Genomic DNA, 22629 nt, shown 5'->3' on the forward strand with positions numbered 1-22629 from the left:
GGGTTGCTTGCTATTTTTCTAAACCTAAAAAAGTTTTGTTTTTGTGAAAGTGTCAATTGTATGATTACTGTATTAAGTAAGATTTTGTGATATTTTAGGATGTTTTCCCTCCCTAGCTGGTTTGCTAGCTTATGTTGTTGTCCTTGCAGCTAACACCAAACTCTTCGAAATGGCTTTTAGCTTAAGGGAAAAGCATTTAATGAAATAAACAACTTTTTGCTTTGCCTTAGGAACTTCCTGTTGTTCTCAGCCAGAGGCCCATATAAACAGCACTGCTGTGTTTTTCTAGGTATTGATTGCTCAGTTGGTTTGTGTCTCAGAGTCAGTGCTTCGCCTTAGGCAATTTACTTATTTTCTCCAGCCTCACAACCTTCATTCTGTTGCTCATGCTTTCTTTTTTTTTCTTCTTTTTTACCTCAGTTCTGTTTCCTATGAAAATATTTTCAACACCCATAGAACCTCTTCCGAGGTTCCAAATGTACAAAATTGTTTGGGTCATGAGACCGCAGCTTGACCGTTTGCATATTTACCCTTGTACATCTGAATGCTCATTGTTTGCTTTTGTTTGTTCCCAAATAAAGTACCGGACGACCTGACGCCAGAGGAGAAGCAGGAGCTGGAGAACATTAGGAGACGTAAACAGGAGCTGCTGGAGGACATACAGGTAAAGTCTTCAGATCACGGTTGTTTGAACTCTTTTTCGGTCAATGTTGTGACTGGTGGGATTAAATGGGTTGACCAAATCAGTCTAATCTCCCCCTTTCTTGGAATTTCTTCACTGACCCTGGCTGTACAGTATTAGTGTACAGGACTGATGGGACATCCCACCCTGGGATATAGACTGTAACAGCTGGCTCATGAGGGGGTTGTATCATTTGGAGCAGATGGTGCAAGTCGAGTCCAGCAAATTCAATTATGCTGATTCTGTTACGCAATTGGAATGTCAACCAAACACAATCCTCTCCGTCTCCTAAATGACTTAATCAATCATGCAAACCTCTAAATGAAGTTCGGTGGCGTATCATTGGCATCGATCAGGCCACTAACTGCCAGTTCCATTGCAGTCTCCTGCTATTGCCTTATTGTCCTTGAACAACGTGAATGTCATCAACAGAATTAAAATTAGAGATTTGCTATACAATTTTTTATTGTTGCAGGTACATGTATGTGTATGTGTTTTGGGAAAAAATAAGTATTGACCATGTAATGTTTTTTACTGGGAATAAATTTCTAAGGAGCCGTTCACATGGGATTGAACCAAATTTTGGTAAAAACCCGAAAATAAAAATAAAACAAAACAAAAAAAATCTGCCAAAATTTGTACCTTGTAATAACAATGAAATGACACAAGGAGAAAGAACTGAACTATTGAAACGTGTTTAATACTTTATATAAAAGGCTTTTTTGGTGACGGCAGCTTAAAGACGCGTGACATATGGAGAATGAAGTCACATGCTTTGGTCAGGTGTGAGTTTTTCACAGACTTCAACAGAGTGTAAAAAACTTGATGGTTCTGTGGGTCTCGTCTATCAAATCTGAGCTTTAATTTGTATTCTATATTATTCGAGTCAGGTGAATGGCTGGGCCATTCTACAGCCTGATTATCTTTCTCTAAATACATTTGAGAGTTTTCCTGAATGTGTTCTGGATCATTGTCTTGCTGAAATATCCACCCATGTTTCATCCTGCTAATGTAGATGTTGGACTGAAGCAGCTGAAATTAATTTACATTGACGAAGGACAGAGGGTTGCTGAAGAACTACTTAGAGATTTCTACTGCTGTCTGGGCTTTCACTGGCTCTCTACACCTCCCTTTCTTCATATGTTCAATACTTTTTCCCTTCGTCATTTTATTTTATTATGCAAAACTTTATTTGTAAACTAATTAGATTTAATTTCTTTGCACATGTCAATGTCTTTGGTTGTTACCCAAGTCCGGGGAAAATTCAAGTCAACAGGATTTTTAGAGATATGTTTTCTGATATAAATGTTGATGTGTTCTTGTAAATAAGTTTAATATTAAAATTAGTTGTCTTTAGAATTGCGCTTTTTATTTTAAACGTTCGTTCGTTCATTTATTCATTCATTCATTCATTCATTTATTGATTCATTTTCTTTTCCGCTTAGTCCATATATTAATCTGGGGTCGCCACAACGGAATGAATGCCAATTTATCCAGCCTTTTTTTACACACTGGGAAAGACCCATACACTCGCACATTCACACACATTTACTGTGGCCAGTTTAGTTTTTCTCATTCACCTGTACCGCATGTCTTTGGACTGTGGGGGAAACCGGAGCACCCAGAGTAAACTCACCCGAACACAGGGAGAACATGCAAACTGTACACACAAATGCCAACTGACCCAACCGAGGCTCAAACCAGAGACTTTCTTGCTGTGAGGATATTGTGCTACCCCCTGTGCCACCGTGCCGCTCTTATTTTAAGCAAACAAACAATAAAACAATTTTTTTCAATTAATCCAGAATCGTGAAGTTCTAGTTTTTAGTTTGAGTTTATTTTCTTCAGTTTTTGAAGGCTCTAACCAAGGATCTAATTGTTTGATGGAAAATACAGTAAAACCATTAATAGTGTAAAATGATATAGAACAGGGGTGATAGCGTTCCGGCACCACGCCGGATTTCCGGCGTACTGTAGCTGCGGGTAGGGTTGTGACGGTGAGGAAATTTCCCCACCGGTTAATCGACATGTGACAACACCGGTAATACCGGTATCACCGTGGGAGTGGGCATTTTTTCATTTCCTCTTTTTTTCTGATTTTAAATAGCTTATAAATGCGTGCATATAATACTTTCACTTTCAGTTTTGCGGGAGTTGCCAATTCGGTGTCAATTGTTTGAATGGACGGAAAGGAAACTACAAAAAAAATCCCTGTTATTAAACAAAACATAACTTTTATTTACATAACGAATAAAACACAACACTGCTACAGGCTGAAAAAACTGTGTAAGTTGGAACCATACAAATAACAACCATAAACGCCTATGTTATATATTAACAGCTTAGTCCTTATGAACAATCCGTTTATAAAATACATTATTAACGAATTTAGGCTATTGAAGAATAAACCGAATATGAAATATGATCCTTGCATAATAATCACAACTAAACAAGCGAGCACTCATTTTATAATTAAACTATATGAAAAAAAATTAAGAATTGAAACATTATGTAAAAAATCAAAGGGCAGGCTAAATAAAAGCGCCTCGTCAGAGCTAAACACCGCATGTGTCAGTTTACAGCTTCTGGAAAGATCAGACAACCTATACAGATCACACAATCTCAATAAACAACATGTAAATGTATAAATATTTCGATAAGTATTGTTATGGAATATTTATAACTAAATGATCTTGCTTTTTGGTTTTATCGATACAGCTTTGATCTCTCTTACAAGCGGCAGTTACAGGCGCAGCATAAGGGCGTCTTACACTGTCAATGGCGGAATACACACAGCACTGCCAAGACGTTTTATTTTTATTTTATTTGTTGCAGATTTGCACGTTGTTCCTTTAAAAAAAACTTTTATTTTTTAATTCTCTCAAGTTAATGTTGTCTATCGAGTAACTATCGAGTCCCTCGGATTGGAGTTCAGTGCGAAGGCTATTGACCAACCGCCCTGTAAGTTTAAACACTACAGGTCCACAGCTCTGGTGTGGTATGAATTACACGTTTTAAATGACAGCGAGACATGCTACGTTTAGTTTTTATTGTAAAATATACATTATAACCCAGTACACGGTAAAATAATGTTTTGAATGGCTTGTCTATTGACGGCGTATAGCCGTTAATTAAATATGCTGAGCATTTTTTCATTAAAATTAAAACACATTAATACAAATTAGCCACCCTTTGATTTTTTTTTGTTTACGTATATTTTTATCAAACGAAAAATGCAATGAATTGTTAATTTTTGTTTTCATTTTATTCGAAATAATAGGCCTATAATTTATAGGCTACACAGCTCATATCTTTGGCTCCAATTGCGTTTTTACAGATATCCTACCAATAGACTTTTTTTTGGCTCAAAGACATTTATGCCTATTAATTTCAGAGGTGCATTTTGACAGATTTCGTAAAGGCTTCAGCTATTCTACCTGTCAGCTGCACCTGCCTAAGTTTTGCAACTTGACTTGTGTTGTGGCTCGATGTCTGAATGAGAGAGAGAGAGAGAGAGAGAGAGAGAGAGAGAGAGAGAGAGAGAGAGAGAGAGAGAGAGAGAGAAATCAGTCCTCAGATTCGATGTGTGGCCGCACGTCTCAGTTACTTTATTGCAATTTTTAATATTGGCTCATCTAAATAAACTTTTCATATATTAAAAGCCGAAATATTGCCAGACAGAAGAAGCAACTTTCGGTTTTTGAAGAGAGCGGCCTCAGTTATAAAAGATGCGCGCATACACAGGATTCGATCTTTTTGGCCTAGGCATTATGGATTTTTTTTGACATTAAACACATAATCAAGTGGAAATAAGAACAGCTGAACTTCGGAAAAAGTCCTGCACGTTGCCACGATGTTTCTCTGCAGTTGGATTGTCAATGGCGCAGCATTGCTAAATCACTCGTTTTAATTAAAAAAAAGATATTTATTATTAAACATTGTGAGATGATGGTCGCGTGAATTTTTTTTAAATGAGAGTGCGTTGCGTATGTATGGATCTATCCGCGACCCACCCATAGTTAAACATGAAGGTGCGTGTATAAATTAGTTATGTTTCCAGATACTGCCACCTTTGTCAGGCAAAGTTTGCAGATCGCCTCATTAACGTCGTCAGGTTCTCTTATGCATTTGGTTTGAACCCAAAATTTTGCCAAATATGCGCCTTTGCATTGCGTTTTGACAATAAATCGTCCGCCATCCTCTTTCTGTAAATTCGACTCCTCTTTCTCCTCACGTGGTAAATGAAATATGACGCACTGTAGCTTTAGATTTTAATTATAGAGCATGCTCTCGTTTTAAGTCAATTATTTATAATTATATTTTCCATTTATTTTAAATAAATGTTTAATAAAAAAAAAATAAAAAACGAATACTTAAAAAACAAATGTGGGGGACGGTGTCACGGTAGAAAAGTGATGTCACCGGTGTTGCGTCTTAACACCGGTATCACCGTCAACACCGTCTATCGTGGCAAGCCTAGCTGCGGGGAAAAAAAAAATCAGGTTCACGGATATTGATCTGTCATTCACTCACTGCTGAAAGCGCCGGATTGGTTTTTATTAAGTGCCATTTTGTGTGCTCGTGAATCATCTTTTGAGTGTAGACGCCATGTAAATAAAAGATTAATTGTGTAATTTAGAGAGCTTTATAAATTATAACGGATCTTTGTGAGATCTCTATGAACTAAGATTAGTGACGCTTTTTAGTGATAATAAGAGGAGCGTGCTTTGCACTTTCCAGGCTATAATCCATTCAGAATTTGTATGAAACTTTCGTTTTCGGCACATATACGCTGATATGTTTTGGGAATGACATCTGCATATTTACGCTGGGTTTATTCTCGAAATAACGGTGAGGCAATAGACGGGACAAAAATATATTTCCCCCTTCTCCTTAAACAACTTAGTGTTTCAGCTATGAAATAGTTCAGTTTTGTATGTAGCCTAATGGCAAAGTGTTTATATTTAGTTTCGTTTTTTATTCAGCTTATTTAGAAAAACGTTTGGAGCAGTTTTTATTCGTTAAAATTAAGTTTTTTTTAACGAACAGCGCCCAGCGGAAGACCATCATTGTCTGTTTGATCAGTTTGCCTTCTCAGATCATCACGACTTGCCTAAAATAAAAGATATAAAACAGTTCAAGTATAAAACAATGGTAGCTTAAACGTTAAAGAATGTGTGCTATTAGGCGCATAGTTTGCTTATAAAAAGCTTGCAGGACATCGAGGCGCCAGAGCAATCACTTGCATTTTTTCAGTGGGAGCAATTTAAAGTTATCCGTCATTTTTGCTCACAAAGTACGAGTAATACATCAAAAAACGTTACAGCGTTTTTATAAAATAAAGAAAACCAAAATTATGCGCTTTCTGACGTCTGGTTTTTAAACAGGAGCGCTTAACAAAATGAAGCAAAATGTATATGCCTCACAGACATAATAAATATATTTATAGAAAGCTTTAAATTATTACTTGACGAAATAAAACAAATCGAAAACAAGAAAACTCCTTCATGTAAAAGATGAATTTCTAAAGGCGAGTCCAAGAGGAGATTGCCAGTCAGGATCTTTGCGACACTGACTCAGAATAAGTTTATTAATAAATAATTAAGATATGTCCTTACTCTTTCCTCGACACATTCATTGTTATTTGTTTTTGCCGGTGCTTGGGGCGAGTTTTAGCTTATTGTGTGCGCTTGAACGCGGATTCACAGTAGCAGTTTTAACATGGAGTGACACGACATCTGACGTACAGATGACACTGGCACATTCCGGTGGCACGTCCGGTTTTCCACTGTCATGTGTCACTCGCTAGTGGCATGTGTAGTGACCTGTGCCACTCAGAGTGTCGCGCTGCATGTCACTGCAGTGACATCGACACCCGGCGAAGCTTATGACATTAATTAACACGAGCAAAACCATATTTAATCATTACGCGACTTTTAACCTAATTTATCGCGTCGCAAGTTAGTTTATTTGCTGAGCTACTCCACAATGTTTTAATTTAAACGCATTTATTTTATGTATTCGTAGTCATACTTCCGTACGTAATAGTCATTTGACAGTACATGTCAGTCAAATTTATTGTGGCATGCTTATGTATGGGAGGGGTTACACTTATCTGTTGTACTGTATATTATTGCATCCTGGCAGTTCCTTTGTTCCCTACAATATGGACTTCTCTATGCTTTTAATTCATTCATTTATTTTATTATTTAACTTATTTTCATTTTAAGGTATTTTAAATAATATCCTTTAAAAAGTTATAATAAAATGCATGTTGAAAACTCATAACATATATGCATGTAAGATAACAGGTGTCATTTGCCTAATGATTTTTAAATATTAAAGCAAAGAGACTTATAAGATTAATGTGCTTATAACGTGCTTATACTGACACCTACTGGCACATGTCACAAGATCACTGACACTGGCATGTGTCACTGACATTACTGGCATGTGTCACTGACATTACTGGCATGTGTCTAAAAAGAGCCACTTGACAATAATGATGATCAGGGTTACACATAGGCTGTTAATATATTTGGGCCCAGGGGCCCACAAGTTATGTGTTAAAAGTGCGTTGCATACATAGTACCCCCACCCCTACTCACCTCAGGGGCAAGGAAAAAAGTTCAGGCTCAGGAATTTTTTCCACTATCAGCCCTGTATAGAAGTTTAAAGGCAAAGTTTTCTCTTTTAATATATTTCAAAACACAATTCAATCCTAATTGGCAAAACTGATAAGTAAGCAGCCATTACATCAGCCTTCATTAATATTTTAAAATATTTGCAAAAAGTGTAAGATTTAAAATATTTCATATTTCAATATTTAAAGACTCTTGGTGGACATGAGATGCTTTTAAAAAAATTCAAAATTACATAAATTATTTAATTCAAACAGAAATCATTTAATGCCATTTAAAAGATTGCTATTATATAATATTTGTTTGGAAAATAAACAAAACATTATTTCATTTCTTGTGTGAGTATCAGTACTCAAAAAACCAAAAAAAAAAAAATATTTTAGAATAACCTGTTCCCCCTCACCTATTTTTAATCATTGATGAAAATGGCTTGAGATAGTTTGGTAGCTTATGTCAAAAATCTTGATGACCTCAAATATTTAAACCGTAGCATGTCAGAAACTGAAACAGAAAGCTGAAAGCTTTTAAAGTTCAAATCTGTGCAAGGCGTTTGAGATGCTATAGCAGGGGCAGTGAAAGCTCAGCATTATGAATGTTTTATTACATTGTTAAAAAATGTCTGTCTGGCTGAGTAAGGATTCCTCTGCGTCCCCCTCTCTATATGCATGGAGAGACAGATAGTAGAAGATCTCCAGTCTCGCCTACACACAGCGATAGTAGTTGAGGTAACTGGAGCGTTAGGAGACCTCCGTCTGTCCTTCACGTGAATGGAGGTTGTGTGATGCTGCCCGTCATCTGACCTGGAAGACACAAGGCTTCCTTTGGCAATTCTGCATGATACAGCATTCACAATGTATCATCTAACTTAGAGTTCATTAGTTAGTACTAGTGAAATTCATAATGGTTGATTTCAAAGTAAATATTAACACACACTGTATTGATTTTTTTTATTCATGTAAGAGTGGGCACAGCCATTGCAACCAACTGTCCACTGTTGTGCCTAAAGTGAGCTTGCCAGTGTGTGTTTGGGCCAATGACTGTAAAAAATATGGACGCGCGACAGCCCCTTTTCCCATTGAACGCCTTGAGGGCAAAACGCCTGCTTGACGGGCACAAACTGTCGCAAAAGACTGCTGAAATTGGAGCCTGGACATGCGCAGAAGGACTGTCAGATGGAGCCAGAGGAGGAACCGCGAAAATGAGCGGAGTCGAGCTTCCAAACAAACACTTTATGTAAAATCAACCACGCCCCCCGAACTTCTCAGCATGCGTTTGTTGTCATATCAACACAAATGGATGTAATATTGTCAACAAATATGAGGGTTTTTTATAGTCAATCGCGCCCGCTCCGGGCCGCAGCGCATAACCTACTCGCGACGTCGCGGGCTGTTTCCGGCTCGCATGCGGCAGCGCCGGCTCACTCGGCCGGCGCATCTGGCTCGATTGACTCGGGCTGGAATCGGGCAGTGAGTCCAGGCATTCGGGGTAGGTCCAGCAGAGGTAGTCAGTCTGAGCTCTGAGGGGTAAGTCTCCGGCAGGCGAGAATCTAGCCGGAACTGGCCCGAGTGTATTTTGCTATCTGGGTGGTTAGGCGTGTATCAGCAAACTAATAAAGCCCGAAAAAAGCCCTGACCTTAGCGAATAAACAGTGTTCCACCAGGATCATGTATGTCAGAAACTGTAGTTTACTGCTGAACTCATTTTGTCATGGTAAAATAACACAGAAATCGAATAATAACACTTCAGTCTTCTGCCGAAGCTCAGACGCGCTGCTTTGAGAAACTGTCAATCACAACTGTCAATCACGATGACACGCCTAGCATTAAATTACTGCTAAAAACAAACTGTTTACAAAAATGAAGATCTGCACCTATTTCAGCACAATAACCAGTGCCTTAATCGACCAGAACCATCTTTCCGGACATTTTATAGCAAGCGTAATACATTTTTTTATTTGGGCTCAAGTCTACTTCATTAACACGGAGGAGGCGGGCTTTATGACTTGTACTGCAGCCAGCCCCTAACGGCAGAGACCTTCACTCAAACGCAGGCTTGCGGCACACTTGGTTTTTACGCAGTGGATGTCTTTTCAGCTGCAACCCATCTCTGGGAAGCATCCATACACACTCATTCACACTCGTACACTACAGTCTTTGGACTGTGGGGGAAACCGGAGCACCTGGAGGAAACCCATGCGAACAAAGGGAGAACATACAAACTCCACACAGAAACGGCAACTGTCCCAGCTAAGGCTTGAACCTGTGACCTTCTTGCTGTGAGGCGACAGCATTACCTACTGCATCACCATATTTTATTTAATAGTATACAATATTATGTAATTTGTTTTCTTCAGTTGTCTCTATCTTGATCGTTTTAGGACGCTGCGATTTACTTGTGTGAGTCTGATTTGACTTTTTTTTTTCAGCTGAAGTGCACTTGTTGTTTGATTCGTGGGTGTACTTAGGACATGCTTTCTGTGCTGCACTGTGAGCTGTTGGCTCTACAGTGGGAACACAGCATGATTTTGGCTTTGATGGGCGAAATCATGATGTAATCAAATGAAATCCCTGAGCCCGGCAGTGGAAAAGCAGCTAATGGCTCCAAACTTTGGGTCTTATTCACTTCCATTAAAAATTGCAAATCAAAATCGCAATTAGTTATAATTCTCTCAAAAAGCACAACCCTAGTACAGCCTCACTTTAGTCTTGGTCTGACCAGAATCAGTAATATTGGTCCTTTGAAGTGAAAGGAAACTCTGGTTCTCAGGTATTTAAAAACATCTGCCATTTCCCAGAGTGCCTCTGATTTTCACTATAATAACTGCAGAGTTTAAGATGTCTGAACTAAACTGTTTTCCTTTGCTTTTACTGAACCAGTAATGTTTAGATGTTCAGCTCTTTTTAACAATGTTTTGTGTTTGGTGTAGGGCTTCTGAAGAGGTTGCATCGATAATACTGTCACCAGTGTCATTCCAATTAGTGTTAGCCGAAACTGATTGAACACGGTGTGTGGGATAGCATGTTTCTGTCTGCACACAAATATCAGAATTTCTCAAAATCCAGAGTTTGGAGAAATATAGGTGGTTGAAGGGATAGTTCACCCTAAAATAAAAACTGTCACCAATTACTTTACCTTCACTTGTTTCAGACCTATTCAGGTTTCTTTCTTCTGTTGAAGACAAAAGATGATATTTTGAAAAATGTTGGAAAATTGTAAACATTCACTCTCACATTATTTTTAACAGTGTATAGCATCTTCCTACTGTTTTAAAGAATATATTATATTGTGTTCAACAAAAGAAAGAATTCCATAAAGGTTTGTTATGAAATTAGTCTAAATGGTGAGTAAACGCAAGAGAATAATTGGTAAGAAACTGTGTATTTTTGCCTGAACTTTCACTCTCACTATGAACTATCAAGAGAAAAAGGTAAAAGCTTTGGTTTGAAAAATATCCTCAATTTAATTTATTTGTTTGATTATTGTTGTTATATTATTGTGCTTGTGCATTTCGTTTTCATAGCTGAAGTATTATTTGACCTCAATTAAAGTTTCATATTAAGAGAAATTTTATGTAATTTTTCCCTTTACATTTTGGTTCTGTTAAATTGATATAGAATTTATTATTACTCATTTTATGTATTCCCTCCTAAAAAGTGTGGCTTGATTATTCCCAAACTGAATGTTTATGTTATATTAATTTCATATATTATAATATTATTATTAAATATTTCCCAAATGATGTTTAACAGATCAAGAGTATTTTTTCTTCTGGAGAAGAACATAAACAGGCGGGCTAATAATTCGGGGGCCTAATCATTCTGACTTCATATATATATATATATATATATATATATATATATATATATATATATATATATATATATATATATATATATATATATATATATATATATATATATCCAATCCAATCACATTACTTTTCCAGAATTACGTAAACATGATTGGCTACGGTATTTGCATGAAGTGATCTAACTGGCATCTTTTTAGGATTTAAAGTTCACGCTGACATAAGAAAAATAACATCAGATTGAACGAAACACTCTATAAATGAAAACGCAAAAGTTAAGTGAAATAATGTGCTAATATAAACTTGAAGTGATAATTGGTAAAAATATCCACAGATTTCATAAACTAAATAAAATGTGTGTAGTGATCAACCAAATATTTCCAGGTGTCCTCTATGACACCGGTGGGGCGATTAGTAAAGTGCTCCTATAGTATTTGTCTAATGGAGATGAAATGTTCGATTAAAGTGAGTGAACTGCCAAGCTCAGCCTCTCAGTCTGGGATAAATCACTGCTGGACAGTCCTGCTTCGCTCTCAGTCCAGCTGGAAAGTTCTGCCCGTTGCCTGGAGACAAAGGAAGACATGAAATGCATTGCATAAGGATAAAAGCAATGGAAAAGTGTGGGCAGACAATGTGTACTGTTTGTTTACGTTACCTTTATATGGCAGCTATCGCCTAGCAACCCTCAGATAGAGCATCATTATCGTGACCACTTTAATCCATCTTTGTGCCCACAGACTTCAGAGAAACTCCCTGCCAGAGTTAAGTGACTTTCCATCACAGTCTACAGACATTTCTAGACTTTTTAGGACTATATGGAAGAATTGTCTCTTAAAACTTAAAAATGTTGCATCCTCACACAGAAATTAAAAAGGTACTGTGAAGTGATGTTAGACCTAATCTCAACTTAAAAATTAAAGAGATGGTGGGACATAGAGTAGCTCCTCTTCTTTAAAAAAAAAATCTGCCTATTACATTTTGTTTTTAGCACCGCTCTGCCAGTGAGAGTGGTTGAGATCAAGCACATCAAATGAGAAGAGGCTTGAAGGGGACGGGGCATGTCAGATGCTAGAGAGCATTTGATTGGTCAAGATTTGATGAGAAGCTGAAGTATGAGATGAATGTGTAACCCCCGCCGGCCCTACACCACCCAACCCGCTCCGAGCTGGGATCGAACCGGCGATCTTCCGCATGGGAGTCGGTTGCTCTACCAAGGAGGCTAAAGACCATGGCCTCTAGCGTCAGTCACCAGAGCACCTCTAGAGGTCAGAGGAGTGAGGTTTACCTGCACAGCACTTACTAGCTGGCCTCCATTAAACTCAACCCTCTAAACCTCCCTCCTATCTGGGTCACGGCACCAATGTAACCCCTGCCGGTCCTACGCCACCCAACCCGCTCTGAGCTGGTATCGAACCGGCAACCTTCCGCATGGGAGTCGGTTGCTATACCAAGGAGGTTAAAGACCATGGCCATTGCAAAAAAAATTGTTGATCCATTTAGGCGAAAGTGACAAACTACAAGCTGTAGATGTTTATATCGGTTTTATGTTTTCTAAACGCAAATTTTGTGGCTGACTAGCAAATAAATATCCTTAAAACTAACATCTAACATTTTTTATCTTAATTTCAGAAAGTGTGATTTCTTCAGTGCTCTTGGAATGTCCTACTGTATTTATCATCCATTACACCTGGTATTATTGCAAGACATTGAAGGTGATAGAGTAAATAATATTGACTTATTGCCATAATTCCCCAGTTGATTGAATTCATTACGAATTTGGGAATCTCGCTTTTTATCACTTTGAAATTGAGAAAATTCAGACAGAAAATAATGGAATAATATGTTGTATATAGTCAGGTAAATTATGTTTGAATTTGTTGTAATATAAACTTTCAGCAAATAGATATGAACTAACCTGTTATGTAGGGCGACACGGTGGCTCAGTGATTAGCACTGTCACCTCACTGCAATATGGTCACTGGTTTGAGTCCCAGCTGGGTCAGTTGACGTTTCTGTGTGGAGTTTGCACTTCCTCCCCACGTTTTCGTGGGTTTACTCCGCATGCTCTGGTTTCCCCCACAGTCCATTATATTCACTATAGGTGAATTGAATAAGCTAAATTGGCCGTAGTGTATGAGTGTGTGTGTGTGTGAATGTGAGAGTGTATATTTTCCGCTACATTCATTCTTCCATGGCGGGGCGCCACGCCAAAATGTATCCCGCCACGGCTACATTCCAGCTTCTCGTTTAAAACATTAAGTCATTGTTGTTGTTGCTGTTATTGTTATTTTTAATAGCGGGTTATAACTGCACCAAAACTTGGTAAGTGAATTATAACAGCACAAACTTTTCTGTAATCGTAGTAGTGCTGTACGTTATTTGTTTAATCCTTATACATGACATGCTGGTTGACTAACTGACTGACTGGTACGTGATGCATGAGGCCAGCAAACACGACGTAGCCTTCAGTTATGATGAACACAGTTTCCATAATTTTAATTTATTTATGGATTTGTGTAAAAGGTCTGCCGCCACAGCTGGAAAAATTTCTCAAGGAAGCACTAGAGTGTATGGATGTTTCCTAGTACTGGGTTGCAGCTGTAAGGGGGTCCGCTGTGTAAAATACATGCTGGATAAATTGGCGGTTCATTCCGCTGTGGCAACCCCTGAGTAATAAAAGGACTAAGCCGAAAGAAAATGAATAATTGAATGAAAGAAAACCTGTCATGTTTGGTTCATGTAAGTTTTGCTAAAGTGGAAATTTATGGCTCAGTGTAGGAAAAAACAATCATTTGAGAAAATTACCTTCAAAAATATGCAGTTTTATTGAAATATACAGAAACAAATGAACACATTGTAACAAAAGAAACTCTTAAAAGTTTACTTTGGAAGTTTTTATATACATTTAAACTGAAAAAAACACACAAGCAAACAATGATAAATAGCTTGTGTTCATTTTACCACGTGTCGAGGTGGGTAAAAACACACTGATCGCTGTTGTATTGAAGGTGCTCATAGGGCTGGGTGATTATCAAGATGCAAACTTGATCATTATTTTCCTTATTTACCCATATTTTAATTATATATATATATATATATATATATATATATATATATATATTTCGATAGAAGTTGTTAATGCTTCCAGATTTAAAAGAGTACCCTAACAATGACTGAAGCCACAAAAATTAGAGGGTTCATTAAATGGCAAACCATATTTTCGATGGCTGAAAATTCAGGACATTTCTAATATCAACACACTTTTAAATTCTCGTTGCATATTTCTGTTGGGTGATTGGCTTTTAGATCAATAAAGAGTAAAAAACATCCAGAGCCTATTGTTATTGACATAAATATTATTGCGATTTGATATAATATCGTTTATCGGATGCTCATGTGGTTAAGTCCATTTAAACCACCAAAAATCACCTCTTCTCTTACTGTCCGTGTTGTAAATAAGTAAAAATATCAATTCCAGCCTTTATTTTGTGTACTATTGACAGCTATGTATTTAATTTTAGAACCCACCAAAAATTTGTATATCATGGATGTAAAATGGGTATTTACTTTGTACTTCAGAAAAGGCCTTAACATACACCTGCTCCCCGTAAACATTCAAAACAAAAGAGAGACAGCAGATGTAAAAACCAGTGTGTCTCTGTTGTCCACATGTGATCTGATCAAACTAAATCTTAATAGCAGATGTAAACAGGGCCATTGATTTCTTGAACACATTTCTCTCTGAGTCAGGCATTTACAGCTGGACTGCAGTCCTCTAGTGAGGTTTGAGGTCAGGAACACTCTCCCAAAATTTATAGCAGAGGATGGTTAGGTGTTAAAGGTCACTAACTTGACCTTTCTGGGTGCTTTATCTTGAAAGAGTTGTGATGTTAATGCATCGAAAGTGCAAAGGGTGTGTGTGTGTGTGTGTGTGTGTGTGTGTGTGTGTGTGTGTGTGTGTGTGTGTGTGTGTGTGTGTGTGTGTGTGTGTGTGTGTGTTAGAGAGAGATAGAGATAGAAAAAAGTGTGTGCATGTGCATTGTGCGTGTGTGCGTGTGCATTGTGCGTGTGTGTGTGTGTGTTTGTGTGTGTGTTTGTGTGTGTGTGTGTGTGTGTGTGTGTGTGTGTGTGTGTGTGTATGTGTGTGTGTGTGTGTTTGTGTGTGTGTGTTTGTGAATTGGTAATGTGAGTGTTATTGATCCGTCCCTGTGCTGCTTCAGGAAGATGGATTTCTGAGTGTTATTATGACACACACACTGACTGAACACGCTTACAGTACAATCTCACATGTGGATTGTACAGCATAATTCACTTTATATAGACCAAATAAAAGTGCATATACAGTAATACACCAGCTACTTACATCTATTTCGCATTTGCAACACAATGACGGCGAATAAAGAAATGACAGCACTGCAAGAACATACAATTATTTTTAAACATTTAATATATATAAATTACAGACTGTAAAGTTTGTATACATTTCTCTCTCGCTCTTTTTCTTACACACACAAAATATATGTATTATTAACAGATCAGATATACTGTGATATAACAAAAATATTTTTTTATCATCATATGCTTCTGAAATTCATACAGGATAAATGTATTTTGTCTTTTGAATTTGTTCCTACTCTGTTGTTTAAAACTAAAGCTATATTTAATACTATAGGTTTTATGTATGTTTATGTATGCTTATTTATGTCATGACAGCCAACCCCTGTCTCCCCACCCCCGTTTTCACACCACACTGCTGACTTTGGTACAAACCAGTTGAAAAGAACCAAAATGCAGTCATCTGCCAAAATCCACATCTCTCATTGGTCAGATGTTGTTGAACATAGTTTTTAAACTGCTAATAGATTGTCAGAATTCACGTGTGGGAAAATGCCAATGAACTCCTTCAAGTAAACAAACCGACCGACACAAAATGTCACTTTTTACTATGGAGGGACGACTGCGCTGACTGATTATATGCCTGCTTTAGACAACTTATACATTTTAAGAATGAAGCGCGACTGAAAACAATGTTTTAATGCACGTCACTTCAGGAGGAGGCGTGAATTAATTGAGCTAAACTGCGACATGGTCATCTTGCGGAAATATTACCAACGATCCATCAGGTAATGTTTCCTCCCTCTCTCTGTTGGTAAAGCGCTGTCAACAACTATTTTTTTCTTCATATCCCATAATGCACAGCGTATTGGCCTATGGCAGCTGGATTAGTCCAAAAGGCGCAGTACTTTTTGCCGTTGGTACTGTTTAAGTTCAGATCAAATTCTCACCACAAATGAACAGCTCTAGGGTTTGTTTGAAACCGTACCGAGACCACCTCTCCAAGCAGGTCTCGGTACGCTTTTTTCTTCCGCTTTTGGTGCGCACTCGAGTACGATTTTGCTGCATTCACACCTGCCCAAAGGAACCGCACCAAGAAGGAAAACGAACTCTAGTGCGATTCAACCGAACTAAATAAGGCAGGTGTGAAAACACCCTAAGTCATGTTATGTTTCCATCCAAAAATGTGAATTATCTTTTTGCGCAAAACTGGATTATCGCATAAAAGACGTTCAAATAAAGCAGCGTTTCCATCTAACGAATCAAAGCGAACAAAATCGTCACTTCCTGAATAACTGGCGCCAAATATCAACTGTAAAAACGGAATTTGCTGCGTTAGAAGCTGCATGAATCTTTTCCTTATTTAATTAATGACTTGTGCCTCAGAAGGCAATCCTGACATGCAATGAACACATAATGGTGTTTTAAGGCATGAGACATTAATAATATAATAACATTAATGCTGAAACGGTTAAGCTCTTATAACAAAATCACATGACCTTTTTTATTGCGCATACTGGAATTTGTTTAGTAAAAATGTTTCCATCATAGTTTATGCGCATCTTTTCTTATCGAATAAAAAGTTTATCCTACTCAATTATGCGCATGTTTTTTAATGCACATCTTGTCTTTTCCATCAACCGTTTTTTTATGCGCATATCCAAAATGAGCATAAAAGTAGGTGGATGGAAACGTAGCTAGTAATTAACTCAATCGTTTCGTTCAAACAGCTGATTCGTTCAAATCATGATTGCCCCTTTGAGTCACTGGTTCACCTGATTCCTTCAAAACGCAGATACATTTAGAAATGAAGCATTGCTGTGTGTTGATCAGAAATCCAGACAGCTCAGCTAATATAATTAATACATTTAGTGCCATAAATATAGCACAATATTAACTTATTATTTATTATATGATGTATAAATCAATATCACATTTGCAGTCCTGCTATTTGCGACAGAAACAGCTTTCATGTGATATTGAACTCATTGCATTAGGGATATGTGATGAAATTCTGTTGAAAGCATTTCTTAGCTTTTTTCTCATTATTCCAAACACACACACACACACACACACACACACACACACACACACACACACACACACACACACACCCCTCTTGATCTCTTTATGTTGCTCTTCATCCTTCTTCTCTCTTTTCCCCCTCCCCCAACAAACGCGACTTCATCATGATGTTTAATGCAGGTGCCACACTGTGCCATGATTGAATGTTTCATATTCTTGATAATCATATTAGATATTTATGAGCCTCAGCGTGTTCATTTTATTAGATTCAAGGCTCTCCATCAGGCAGGCTGACTTTGAGAGGGCAGAGACACCTTCAGCCCTCCTTTAACTCAAACACGTTTTCTCTCTTTTTTATATATATGTACTGTAGCGGCTCAAGGATGAGATAACAAAGGTGACCAATGAGATCGAATGTCTTGGCTCCACTCAAGAAAGGTAAGATGTGATTTTTTTAAACTTTATTTTCTTTTTTTTTTCATTTTGTCAGAATTTTGTTGTCAACATTTTGATCAAATTATAACAGGCCTTTTTTCCATAAATATCAAAATTAGTTGTGCCTCAAAAGATGAAATGAAATGAATGTGTGGTGGCTTTTAAATTCATTCAATGTATGAACAGACATAGAAGTTTATATTTGAAATATACAGAGCAATGTTTAGGGTTGAGATCAAAATAGCCATTTTGATGCTTCAAATGAAGGTTTGGCTATTGCTGTGTTAAACCAATAGATGGCGACAAGCAATTAAAATATATATGAATAATCAATTCAAGTGACTCTTCAAAAATGCTGATTCATCCAGTAATGAAACATGCATTTGAATCAAATTTAAATTTTTAAAACCTATTTATTTAACAGCATTTGTTGTTTACTGTTTATTTTGTTAATTTAGTAAACTTTAATATAATTTTTAACTAGTATTTTTAATAATTTTTTTTATTGTATTTTAGTTCAATTAAATTAGAATTTTGTGTTTACTATTTTATACTATTACTATTTTTGATCTATTTTATACTACTTATTTCTAATAGTTTTATTTTATGAAAAGTTTATTTATTGTATTTGTAATACATTAATTTAAATATTTGTTTTACTTTTATTCCTTATTTTTATATCATATCATTTTTTAATTACAATTTAAAATATATATAGTATATTATATATTTATTAATTTGTTATTAATTTGTAATTATTATGATTGTTTATTATTATTTTATTTAATCGATTTACAGTATTTAGTATTTTATGAAGGATATAATCAACTCAGCAAATCAACTTTTTTCCTCACTTGGAAATGTTTTAGATTAAATGTGCCTGAAGCAGTATTTGACCAAGTCGGACCCAGTCACACTTGCAGCCAATCAGCAGTAAGGGTCATCTAGTCATGATATCAGAGATATAAAAAAAGGGGCAGGGTCCTGTTGTGTTATGGGCGTTTGTTTAGGTGCTTTCAAATATCAACATTGTTTGGCAAAATATGCTTAGTGCACCTTTAATGAACAAAACTCAGTTATGAATACTGCTTTGTTCTTACTTTTAACAAAAAATGTCACTTTTAAATGGTGTTTCTGTCCGATTCCGCAACAAACAAATACATATTCTCCATTTAACACACAGGAATTACACACACATTTTTGGGCCACTGTTTGAATCTTTAATGATCATGTCCCCTGTGGGATGGAGCCTGGTGAATTATGTAGGGCTGTTTTAGTGAGAGACGGTGTAAATTGACACAAATGTTTCAGGACTTTGCATAAATGTCTAAACAGTGTATTATAGTAATTTACAGCACTGTCGCAGTTCCATTACATTTGTATCAGGGAAAATATTCCTAATAGGATGCATCCAAATGTGTGATTTCAACACATTACTCGCACATACAGTAAAGCAACTTTCTTTTAGCTTCCATATCTAATTTACAAAAGTGATTACATGTATATATATAAAGCCTATATAATATAAGTCTAATGTCAATTAACTTTTATGAAGGTAAAATGACTTGTATGTATTAAAATATATAAGGAAAAAAATTATTAATAAGTCGTCTACAAAATTGTATTATATTTTGAATTCTTTAAAACTGACAGACCTTGTGTTTTGAAAGATGTCGGCAAAATATAATTTATAGTAATATATAGAGTAGTTTATACCTCAAATATAATAGTCTTTTAATATTTCATAAAATGATTATTGTTGTAAATATGCCTGACAAGATTGTTGGTGTACAAATATTGTTTCACTGAATGAGACGTTAGTCTTCTGTAAACTATTGGAAAAAAATATACTTATCAACATCTTTATTAGGTACACCTTACTAGTACCTAGTTGGACCCCATTTTGCCTTCAGAACTGCCTTAATGCTTCGTGGCATAGATTCAACAAGGTACTGGAAATATTTCTCAGAGATTTTGGTCCATATAGACATGATAGCATCATGCAGTTGCTGCAGATTTGTCGACTGCACATCCATGATGCGAATCTCCTGTCCCACCACATCTCAATACGTCCATGCTTTCATGTTGTTGACACCAAATTCTGACCCTGCCATTCAAATTTGGTTGCAGAAATCGAGACTCATTGGACCATGGGAAACATTTTTCCAATCTTCATATTGTCCAATTTTCTAGTCTGTCCATTCTCCTCTGACCTCTGGCATCAATAAGGCATTTGCACCCACAGAACTGCCGCTCACTTGATATTTTCTCCTTTCTGGACCATTCTCTGTAAACCCTAGAGATGCTTGTGCGTAAAAATCCCAGTATATCAGCAGTTTCTGAAACACTTAGACCAGTCCATCATGTAAAACTCTTTTGTGAAGGGCTCCTGATCCTGTCTGACTGCACTGACCCATATTTCCTGAAAGGCCCTCAAAATATACATCAAAACGAATCGGGCCCATTCATTATACATGACCCATGATACCACCAGGCCACTGAACGCTTCACAGGAATGCCTGCTCTGATTCACATGGGAGTCGTTTGGATGGAAGAAAGCCTTTTTCAGAATGGGTTTCATGTCATTAACCTTCCTTTTATGAAATTCTTCCTCTCTTTGTTCCTCCTTCACTTTGGAGGATGTAATTGGACACAAGGTACAATAGTGCATGGCCCTTTTTACAGGCTGTGGCTTTTAACACTACACATCACACCACCATCCATTTGAGTGGATATTAATGATGGCACTATGTTGGATGACTTAATTGTTAAAACATCAAAGTCTAAATTAGACATGACACAACAATTTTTTTTGGCCCAAAACGATACATTTTTTATGCGTTTGTTCTGTCGGTTCGTTTATATGACAATTGTTTAAGTAATTATGTAAAAATTAGTATACAACAATAGATTAGTATATGAACAAACATGCATAAAAATAACTGAAATAAAACATTTTCTAATAAAGCACCTTTGCTATGAGCCATTCATTCATTTTCCTTCGGCTCAGTCCCTCATTTATCAGGCGTCGACACAGCGGAATGAACTGCCAACTATTCTGGCATATGTTTACACAGCGGATGCCCTTCAAAACGCATTTAAAGCAGGGGTGTCAAACTCAGTTCCAAAAGGGCCGCAGCTCTGCACAGTTTAGTTCCACCCCTAATTAAACACACCTGATCAAACTAATTGAGTCCTTCAGGCTTGTTTGAAACCTACAGGTAAGTGTGTTGGAGCAGGGTTGGAACTAAACTGTGCAGGGCTTCGGCCCTCCACGAATTGAGTTTGACACCCCTGCTTTAAATGAAGGTTTGGTTATTGCTGTGTTACACCAATAGATGGCGACAGGCAATTAAAATATTTATGAATAATCAATTCAAGTGATTCTTGAAAAATGCTGATTCATTCAGTAGTGATACAAGTCTTTATAGTTGATGTTCATTAAACAGAGATTTTTAAAAAATTATAAAAAATTAAAATGTTGTTAAACTATTAAAAATTAGTTTTTGTACAGTTGATTTCTTTGTTTTTATTTATTTGTTTAAAAAAAACTGAGTTTCATATTTCATATTGCGAGAACGGTCCTTTTAAGTTTTATTATATTTCATTTAATATATTACATATTTATATATTATTATTTATATAATATTTTAATGTTTAATCAACTTAAAATTAATTAATTAAATTTATTTATTTAATTATTTTGTCAGCTTAAAATTCAAGATATTTCTTTATGTGCATTTACACTGCGTGGTTCAAGTGACTCAATTCTGTTCTTTTTTTCTGCCATGTGGCAGATGTACGCGTAAGCAGGAAAAAATCACATGAATTCACAACTATTACTCGAATCAGATTCAGACCTTCAATTCAATTGTTCAAATATGGAAATTTATCGGATACGATTTGGATCTGTGTTTTTGTGTCTGCAGTGTAAGCAGATTAAATTTTTCACACTGCTTTCATTTCAGAACAGACTTCAGCAGAGCCCCAAACCTTAAATCTCATACACGAGAGCAAAAAAAATAAAATAAAATAAATAAATAAATAAATATATATATATATATATATATATATATATATATATATATATATATATGTATATATATATATATATATATATATATATATATATAAATAATGTAATGTAGCACAAATTTTTTAGCATGTTAATGAGAGCGAGAGAGTGCAGCATCCGCCAAGTAAACAATATAAACGAATATAAAACTTTTGCATACATCACGTGCATAAACCAGGCCATGGACATTACATTAAAATATTTGCTGGTTTAAAAAGGCCTAGATTAAAAGAATATGGGCATATAAGAACATTTCTGTCATAATTTTAGTAAAACAACATGTCAAAAAGAATTTAAAAAGAAACCCTGCAAACAGATTAAATACAGGAACAGAGAAAAGGGCGCTCTTTTATCATCAGCTGTCAGTCAGCGCCCGCTCTTTTTTTCTAGGTCATTGTGCCTTTGCCGTGTGCTGTGTAAATGCAGACAATTGGATACGAGTCACTTTTAAAAGATGATGTAAGCAGGTTAGCAAAAAATCTGATAAAGTCACAAAATCGGAATTGCCTGTGTAAATGCAGCCTGTGTCGCTTACTTGTTATTCATAAATATACATTTTGGTTTCTAAATCAAGGTTTCTAAAATAGTGTTTTATTTATTTATTCAATAAGCAATAATTATTCAACAA

At 36.3% G+C, this 22629-nt stretch overlaps 1 protein-coding gene across 5 annotated transcripts in view; it reads left to right on the top strand.

The window, feature by feature from the left end:
* The window catches only part of cyth1b (cytohesin 1b), a 195023-nt gene that overhangs the window by 146983 nt on the left and 25411 nt on the right, over positions 1-22629 (top strand). For all 5 annotated transcript variants that reach the window (XM_073917424.1, XM_068224522.2, XM_005169466.5 and 2 more), the window contains 2 exon segments: positions 582-664; positions 17865-17929. Coding sequence is in view for 3 of the 5 variants with exons in the window: in XM_068224522.2 (XP_068080623.1) it covers positions 582-664; positions 17865-17929 (148 nt within the window). In the remaining 2 variants the exon portion in view is untranslated.

The sequence above is a fragment of the Danio rerio genome, chromosome 12, assembly GCF_049306965.1.
Source record: "Danio rerio strain Tuebingen ecotype United States chromosome 12, GRCz12tu, whole genome shotgun sequence".
Lineage (NCBI taxonomy): Eukaryota > Metazoa > Chordata > Actinopteri > Cypriniformes > Danionidae > Danio > Danio rerio.